General features: G+C 36.6%; 1 protein-coding gene across 1 annotated transcript in view; it reads left to right on the top strand.

Moving 5' to 3' along the window:
• The first annotated feature begins 638 nt into the window (after positions 1–638).
• The window catches only part of LOC145662211 (uncharacterized), a 31,005-nt gene continuing 21,347 nt past the window's right edge, over positions 639–10,296 (top strand). Inside the window, exon 1 of the mRNA XM_081727545.1 lies at positions 639–1,003. Coding sequence (XP_081583671.1) covers positions 941–1,003 — 63 coding nt within the window. The 5' untranslated portion in view covers positions 639–940. The remainder of the gene's footprint in view (positions 1,004–10,296) is intronic.

Raw genomic sequence — 10,296 nt, 5'->3', positions numbered from 1 at the left:
TCGATTAAAATATATTTAATTCTCAAACTCAGGTGGGTAATTGCCTCCCTTGCTTCCGTGTGTTTTTTGTGCATAGCCCACTCGACGAAACAAAATTGTAAATACGCCACTGTGCATACAGATTACATTAGTACGCATTCCGCCATCTTGGTCATCTAAAAGTAATTTAACTCTGTGTTAAAACTCTGAGAATATTTTTTTTTATCAAGCAAACCAATATGGTTTCTCAAAATTTCCGAATATGTTTTACTTTTTACACTCGAGTGAACGAGCACAATTGGGTTACATACAAATCACTTCAATACGCATTCCGCCATCTTGGTCATCTAAGATAAATTTAACTGAATGTTCATTCACGCATACGAACATGTTTTCTCACCATCTTCCCTGTTATTACGTGACAACTACCACGCGGTCTTGACAGATTACAAATCAGATGATAAATGAATGTTTAAAAAGAAATGAAATTGAAACGGGTCGTATCATAGCAGTTTCAATTACTTTCTATGTAACAACATAAGTTATATTTTGACGCTAATTTCTTTTCGTATGAAGTGTCAAAAGAAGACTGCTTGCTCAGTAACTTTGGAAATGTGGATTAACAATATACTGTGACAATTATGGCACAAATGGTGATTTAACGGTGTGCGGACGAAAACAAAAGGAATCATAACCGTTGAGAAGTGAGAGTGCGTGTCGCATACACACTGTTCTTCGTCAGTTACTCGTACATATACCACGACACTACTACACACTCCTTCACATGTAAAGAAGACCTAAAATGTCCTTCACCTTGTTTCGTGAACAAAGTGCAGCGTGACATTCTTGTAAAGGGGAGGGAAAGTAGTGGCTGGAAACAAAAATAAGACAAAAATCTCCGGATGATTCATCCCGGTTTCATTCGTTATCATTCTAGCCATCTGTTCGAGGTGCCGAGGACATGGCAGCGTTGTCGTCTCTATGCAGAAGATGCAATTATCTTAATACGAGATATCCTGTTTCGGTAAGTAGCAGATTTTCTTTACATTTCGTGATATGCAATCCTTTCTCAACAAACTTGAAGTGTTTATGTTAGAGATAAAAATCTGCAATTTAACACAAAGAAATTAGCAATGTAATTATGCAAAATTAATCCTTAGAATTTCATATACTTGTATTTTCTCTCAAAGTGTGCCTAGGACAAGTATTAACAATTATAAAAGTTGAACATTTTTCGTGCGCTCGCTCGATGGCCATTGGCAAGTACTCGGAGCAGGCTGCAGATCACATGGCACTAACTGTCCTGTGTTTGAGTCCAACTTAAGAGCATAGAAGTTTTTAATTATTCCCAATATGTATGTGTTTGTGTCTTGTGTACTTGGTTAAAGATGAGAAATATAGTTGATCGGTCGGATTTCAATTTAGCATTCATTTCAACACAGTCAATATGGGACGAGAATCTGCGGCTTAGCCAGTGATTGAACCCGGGTCTCCTCCACCAAATGCATGTACGCTAACACCATAGGCACGAGGAGGCTCTAAAGACAAAACGATTAAAACAAGAAACCAATCAAAGTTTAACAAGGAAAATTAAGGAATGCCTAGGATTCAAATAACTGAAGACCGTTTGGTGAATCAGTTACTTAAAAGGGAATACAGATCTACCTTCGAGTCGGGACACCCGGATTCAATTTCTATGGTTCGGAGCCCATATTCCTAGCAGCACACTTGGTATGCCATACAGAGACTGATGGAAGGTTGAAAATATGTTGTTCCAATTTACCGTCATTTACCAAATAGAACTCCCTCGGGACTAAACTGTCAGTGTACGCGATTTTGGAATAGGAGACCCAGGTTCGGTTCCCGGTGGAAGCTTATGTGATTGGAATCTCACTTTAAGCTGTAGGTTCACGTGTCATATATCTTCGCTGCTGAAAAGGGACGATAAACGCAAAATCAAACCAAAGTATTTATCCAACAATTTGATCTCGAATTCCGAATCATATTTTCACTTCTGTAGTAAGGGTTGCATTGGGACATGTTCGGCAAAGTAACCAACTCAATGCTTGGCCAACGTTGGTGTGTATCTAGCCAGCTGTTCCCCATCGTTGGACCAACGTTGGTGGTTATCTACTCAACTGTTCCTCATCGTTGGAATAACGTTGGTGGTTTTCTAGCCAACTGCTCCCCATCGTTGGACCAACGTTAGTAGTTGTCTAGCCAAATGTTCCCCATCGTTGGACCAATGTCTGTGCTGTTAGAGTTTAAGATGTAGGTTTCACATCTCGTTCGTCTGCTGGCTGACGTAGTGATGTATCTAATTTTTTCTTTCGAAAATGAGTTATCTTGTGATCCGTTGCTGTGTCGATTTAAGTAAAAAAAATTATTTTGAGATAAGCCAAAACATTTGAAATTCTATAAATCTTTTACTTTTGTGTTTTGAAATGCGGCATTTTGTGAGATAATTAGTACGATCATCAATTACTGCAAACTGTCAACAAATCGATCTCGCAAAAAAATGATGTGACACTGCCAGCCAACCGTCAAAAGGGACATCGAAAGAAGCAGGTGGCTCAGGGGTAGACCACTTACCTCTGCAACGTGGGGTATCCGGTACGATCCCCGGACATATAAGTATGTGGTGGATTACATCGTGTCCGTGGGTTTTCTCTAGGTATTCCCGTTTTCTCGCACATTTTCATTCCACCAATTCTTCCATCATCAGTCACTTGTCTTAATAATCCGTTTCCCTTAGCCTAAAGGGCATAGCATGGGACGTTAAACTAAAGAAATCACTTTTCCGAACGAAGCTTTGATGTTTGACTCATTCCACGTTAAGAGCCTGCCTTACTAAAAATAATACAAAATTTACCATTTTTCTTTTGCTTGTTTATTCATATGTGAAAGGAGATAATGAAATGCAACTTACCACAGTCATAGATAATGTTATTGTAGAACAGAAAATATGAACCTGAAGAATGTTCAGTGTTGCCATCCATAGAAATTACAGTGTTGCCAGAATCACAATTCCCCCAAAATCTTAGTTAAGGTAGCGACTAGAGGAACGAACTCAACTGCATTTGATTACGTATCATGTTGTTTTGGTTTGCTGTGAACTACTTTTTAAATAATAGTTGTATTTAGTTTGTAATAAACCAAATAGGTCTAAAACACGGTTATTAAAATTAAATAATAATGTTATTTAAAAAGTTGCATTTCATTATCTCCTTTCACGTATGAATAAACAAGCAAAAGAAAAATGGTAAATTCTGTATTACTTTTAGTAAGGTAGGCTCTTAAGACGTTCACAATATTAACCTCTATGTGTTCACTATCACAATATTAGCCACGACCCGGGTTCGATTCCCGGAGGGAACTCATGTGGTTCGGATTCCATGTTAATCAGTAGGTCCACGTCTCATATAGCCTCGCTGCTGAACGGAATGTTGAACTCAAAATCAACTCAACTCAAAGTACTAACATTATCAATTCTATATATTGTGCTAAATTAAACATCTGAAAACTTCTATTAAAAAAAAAACGTGCTTTTAAGAGTTAGGGCGGAAAATTCATTCCTATCTTCTTTAATACTGTTTCTGCTTACTTAACAAGAAATCATATTTGACCAGTGACGTACGTAGAATTTCATTAAGTGGAGATTGGAGCATTCAGTTTCACATCCGTTCTGGACACTCACGATTTTTGTGTATATATAGTTTTTAAACATGAGACTGCAAAGTAAACACGGGAAGAAAATCATGTCTGAACTAAAAATATATATATATATATATATATATATATATATATATATATATATATATATATATATATTTAGGAGGGGTGAATTCACTTATGACAAAATTAACTCCTACTCTCCCTACATGGGGGTAGGGTAGGGGTAACTTTCATAATTTAAATGCGGACCACACTTTTTTTTATTGCTGAATTTAATTCTACTGAAAGGTAAGTAAATTTTATTCGAACTTTAAAAAAAATGTGATAGACGGTGCTGCAGTTAGTAAAAACTAGTTTCACTCACATTCAAGAGTGCACCCACGGAGGTGGTCCACTGCGTCCGGATCCCCCCCAGGCCGGTAGCCATACCAAACTGTAGGGGGCCCGGCTGAAGTTAAGGGGGCCCGATCCAACCATATTATAATTCATTTGCAAGCTTACCGTTAGAATTTTAAGGGGAGCCAGCAAAAATTTAGGAAGGCCCGGCCACCCTAGACCTCCTTGGATATGGTCTAAATTTTTTGGTCTAAATTTTCCTTTTTTCAACTTTTAGCCCCTCTGGACCCCCCCCCCTGTTTTAACGCAGAAATCTGAAAAATATATGTTAAATGCTACTCGGTGGACTGAATGTTTGTGCACAATTTCAATCTTCTAGGTGCAAAAATAATAGGGATGGTATCGAGACGAGACGAGACGAGACTTTGTACAGTCTCGGTCTCGTCTCGGTTGATAAATAACGGTCTCGGTCTCGGTCTCGTCTCGAGTAAAAAATCACCGTCTCGGTCTCGGTCTCGTCTCGGTCAACAGATGCTTGTCTCGATCTCGGTCTCGGTCTCGAGTACCAAATCTCGGTCTCGTCTCGAAAGTCTCGAAAGTCTCGAAATAAATAGTGTGAAATTAAAATAGTGAAAGTATTATTCTCGTACAGTCTGTCGTTTCCGCTTATTTTTTCCTTTCATTTTGACTTAGAATTATGGTATGGTGTACCTCTTCATAGCTAATTTGCTAGTGCTAATACTTTCCATGCGCGTATTCCAGGTTCAATAATCAGTGGGTATATCACCCTAAAACCCTAATAGAACCCATATTTCACTTTCAGCAATAGACTTTGTCTCATATAGCCTCAGAACTGCCTATACAATTAAACTCTATTAAATTAACTCCAGTACTATACAGTAGCTTATTTCCTTCCTTTGATTCAGAATTGTTCAATACCTCCTAACGGATAACGCAACACATAGCAGCACGAATGTATTTAATCGTAAAGAAATTGAAACTTTACAATTTCTCATTTATTATTCAATACATTCTGCTTTGACTGTCATTTTAAAAACAAAATATAACGTTCATTATCTTAACAAATAGGGTAAATTATTAATAGGGTAAATTATTACTACAATATACGTATTTTGTTTGAAATTGATGAAATGCTTTATTACAATTTCACATCTCCGTGTTTAATTGACACTTTATAACACGAACGTCCTGAACCTTGTGGTGGGAGCTACTACACTCATCTTTGCTATGTGAGGTCTCGAGTTGGATCACAAAACAAGTTAGATTCAAAGTCCGATGTTTCGTATAATTCGCGTCTCATGTTAAGTGCATTCTGTTTCTTATACAAGTTCATAAGGTCGTAATGCATTACGTAAGCACATATTCAGTGCCGTAACATAGATTAATCTTATTCCTTAGCTCTCAACGGTGCATGCAATCTTTATTCGAGAAAACTAATCGTGCGTTCATTACGTTGAAATTTTATATTGATTAAAAATTACTTGCGAATCATGGACATACATATTATATAAGTATATAGGTAATTCAAGTTATCTGTATCTTTTTTTTTCTCACTCGCCAAAACAAGTGATTCTTAACTTTCTAGTTTTCTTTTGTATTAATTTTCGTAGTTTTGCTGCAACATGATGGATTGAATAGTCAAAAATACTTTTTTCGCTCTATGACTTTCATTAAATTTTGGACCCATTTTTACCCTACCTTACCTAAAGAATGAGTCAGAAAAAACTTGGCCAGTAACTTTGACCAAAAAAGTAGGTAAAGAAATGAAAAGAAGAAAGGTCGTTTGCATATTTTAGTTGACTATAAAGTTTAAAAAAATAAACACACAAAATATATTATAAAGAACTAATTATGGAAAAATGCTCGTACATTACTCTTAATCCGCTTCATAAGAGTTCGCACATCTTCTTCTGTTATTTGATTGGCAGCTGCAGTCCACTTGCGACGAAAAGTTTTCAAGTCAGCCGCCTTCCCTTTTGATGTTTTCAATGTTCTTTTAATGTGGGCCCAATATTTTTCAATTGGCCTAAGTTCAGGGCAATTTGGTGAATTTGCCTCTCTTCGAACTGCGACGATACCCTTTTCTTTATAACAATCAGTGGCTGCTTTAGAGTAGTGAGAGGTAGCAAGATCTGGCCAAAAGAAAACAGAGTTACTGTATGACATCACAAATGGATACAAGCGTTTTTGTAAACACTCCTTCGTATAAATTTCGCCGTTAATTGTCCCTGTTGTGATGAACGCTTTGCTTTTTTTACCGCATGAACAAATAGCTTGCCAAATCAAATATTGTTTGGGATATTGGGATGCCTTCCGTTGTTTAAATTTATCCTGCAAATCTCCCCTATTCAGTGCCACGTACTACTCCTTTCCGGGAATTTGACTGAAATCAGCGACACAATAGGTTTCGTCGTCCATAATGCAACATCCATATTGAGTAAGGTACTGATCATAGAGTTTTCTTGCTCTGGATTTTGCCGTCACTTTTTGCTTTTCGTCTCGGTTAGGTACCTTTTGGACTTTGAAAGATCGTAAACTTTTCCTTGCTTAAATCTGTGCACTGTAGATTGGGACGCTTTGACCACACCAGCAACTGCTCTTTCCGATAAATAAGGATTTTGACGCAGCAATGCAGTAACCCTTTTCTCCAGCTTCGGTTGGCTAGTCCCCGGTTTTCTACCTGAGCCAGGTTTTCTTTCAACAGTTAAATCTTGTGCGTACTTTTTAATTACATTTTGCACAGTAGACCGAGGGTATTTTACGAGTTTGCTTAATTTATTTAAGGACATACCTGGATTTTCGAGGTATTTGTTCACAATTAGTTTTCGTTTTTCTAACTGACTCATCGTTCTTTACCACAGTATGCACACTTCACAACTGACAATCTATTCGTGAGTAAAATCGACAGTCTGCCCTTGCTTATGCACAGTGCTGCCAATGTTCATCTTATATACTAGAAAATATGGAGGGAGGAAAGTGGCCAGGTTTTTTCTGACTCATTCTTTAGTAAAAGTTATATATATGGTCTTAGTTGAGGAACCAGTTTTTCGCTTCTGTAAAATTACGAAATTATGACTTGGTTTAGTTTACCTACGAGGTTTAGATATAATAAAATCATCACCATCATCATAATCAACCATTATCAATCCATTGCTGGATGAAGGTCTTTCCAAGTCTTCTCCACAACTATCTAACTTGGGCAATTCTTTTCCAGGTTACTCCTCAGTGGCTCTTGATTTCATCACACCTTCTTGTATGCGGAGGTTTCCTAGGCTGTTTTTGTATTGTGCTGTCCAATGTAGAATTGTTTTCGTCCGTCGATCATAATTTCTTCTTGCAATATGTCCAGCACATTTTCCAGCTCATATTAAATTATTTCATTAGCATCATCAGTATTCAATTCTATATATTTGGGCTACTAATAGTTCGAATTCGCTACTTTCGGAGTACAGACACGCTACTTTTTAATCTTCGGATCTGGCAACACTGACTGAATGATTTAAATCAACATAATGTGAGAAACCCCATTTGGTCTAGCGGCTAGCACTCTTGATTTTGGTTCGCGTGGTCTCAAGTTCGATTTCCGGTAGAGGTAAAGTTGAACGACCGAAGTGGTTCGGATTCCACTATAATCATTAGCTCCACGTCTTTAGCCGCCCTAGCATAATGTGGGACGTTAAACTAAAACAAAACAAAACAAAAATGAACATTGTGTATTACTAACTGTAAGTCCTTGAATAATTGCATATAGCTATATGGTATTGATCGAGTTTGATGTGATCGGTGGTCAAACTAAAGCAAGTGAAATGTAATTAGTGTGTAATTAGAACTTTTAATTAAGCACGGTCTTAATCTAAAGTGTGCACCAGGCCTAAGGCATAGGGGGAACAACTAGTGTTACTGAAAATGTATCAGTTACATTTAATTTCAGTTACAATTTGCATTTACATGTATTGCTGGAACGAAGACTTAAACATTAACATTATACGTAGCCCAAAGACTATGAAAAACGTATTCTCTTGAAAGCATTCTTGCACCATAAAACAAACTACGAGTAATTTTAAAATATCTTGCAGTTCTACGTTATTTGCACATATTTAGAATAATAATTAGCAATTTATTTAAGTGAGCAACGCTGCTTAAAATAATGTAACTGTCATTTGTTTTAATTAAAACCATCAAAAACTATTGTTGTAATGTTATAGAAGCAAAGGAAAGCAATAATCATTATAAAAATTTAGTACAAATACGTCATTTTAAGCTGTATAATAATCATTACCAATGTGTTTGGTGTCTGAAACGATTTGAAATAACAATTGTTGTAAATGGCGCTATAAGCATTTAAGTCTTTTGGAAGCATCTGCATGCTGAGACGTGATGTCAGCGCGTTTTCGAAGTAAAGTAAAGAAAATTTAGAAATATTTAAATTTTCCGTTTCTTGTAACTTTGTTCCCTCATTCATTCGAAATATATTATACCATGATCACAGTATTTGACGCTAAGATACAGTTGATGCGCATTGCACCGTCCATGCCATTTGAGTTATTAGAGATTTCCAAAATGTTGATGTTAATGATACTGTGTTGTCCTTTGTTACACTAAATAATGTATGGGCTATTGTGGTTTTGTTAAATAACTAAATTAGAAATATGTAATACTCTACGTAGCGCAATTTGAGAAAATACAACTTTATTTTGCTTTTAGCAACATTGTTCATCTAGTGATATTGCAGAGAATCTAGAAGAATTTCCCAACTTGGTACAAAATTTCAGCATTTTTAATATATATATATATGTCGCAGATCATAGGGGAGGGCTATAGGGACTATAGCCCCCCTTAACGCTCAGGTATACACTGGATAAAATGGGTTTCAATCCTACTTTCTTTACACTGGATAAAGCGGCAAACCATGGTTTAGCCCCCCCTTGATCATAATGGGTCCGCGGCTATATATATATATCTATATCTATATCTATATCTATATCTATATCTATATCTATCTATCTATCTATCTATCTATATATATATATATATATATATATATATATATATATATATATATATATATATATATATATATATATATATATATATATATATATATATATGTATGTACAGGATGGCCCATTTTAATCTTTCCTCGGGGATATCTCGAAAACGGTTGAACATAAATGAACCGAACAAAAACTTAAATAGGAAATGCCATGGGGCACACCTGATGGTGTTGTCGCGGCGCCTCCCGGGGCCACCCTTCATGGGGTACCAGGGCCAAACTTTAAAATTTTAAGTGGAAACATGGGGCGAGTAATACCTTGTTCCGTAGATCTTTAAAAAGTAAAAAAAACGTTGTGGCAAAAGATTTTTCATATTGGTCACCGTATTCAAGATGGCCGCAATGACATGGTGCCTGTATCTGATAAAACGTCCAGTACCACTAATATGAAAACAGTTGGAGATAAGCGAACAGTCAGAAAGTGAAACAGGACAGGCATGGGGCGCGTCGAGTGATGTTCTCACAGTGATCCACGGCTGCCTTTCAAGGGTGCGAAACTTAGAAATTTTGAACCGAAATATGGGTCAAGTGATACGTTGTTGGATAAATTTTGAAACACTAAACAGTATTGTATCAAAAGATTTTTCATATGGGTCACCGTTTTCAAAATGGCTGCCAAGACATGGTGCCTGTATCAGATAAAACGTCCAGTACCACTAGATCCCTAATATGAAAATAGTTGGAGATAAATGAACAGAATAAAACTCGTATAGGAAAGCAAAGAGGGTATTTATCATTCCACGGCTCGAGTATAATCAGGCACGTAGCCAGGATTTCGTAATAGGGGGGTCCGTGACATGAAATACTGTGGTTATCACACCAGGGGTTCGATAATTCTAAACTATTTTACTGGCAACATATATTGGTTCGTTTATCGAGGATTTTGTAATGAGGGAAGGGGGGTCGTGACTTGAAATACTGTGGTTACACACCAGGGGCTCAATCAATCTAAACTATTTTACTGGCAACACGCCCATATTAGTTTGTTAGGACAATAAAATGAGGATATATTAATCTTTTAATAACAAACTATAAAGAAATCTGAAGTAAAATGATATTTAAAAAATATTGAAAAATATACAGTCTTCCTAGGTAATTCGAATTCGGTTCTTGTTGTCTTCTTCCTTCTTCTTTTTCTTATCTTCGATTAATGCCGTCAAAGATAGCAATGAGATCTCTTTCGGCAATAAACACATCCTATAAAATGGATTAGTGTTGCCGCGAAATTGAAA

The sequence above is a fragment of the Thermobia domestica genome, chromosome 10 (assembly GCF_964235325.1).
Source record: "Thermobia domestica chromosome 10, izTheDome1.hap1.1, whole genome shotgun sequence".
Lineage (NCBI taxonomy): Eukaryota > Metazoa > Arthropoda > Insecta > Zygentoma > Lepismatidae > Thermobia > Thermobia domestica.
The sequence above is the reverse complement of the archived record's forward strand: the minus strand, read 5'-3'. Positions and strand labels throughout refer to the sequence as shown.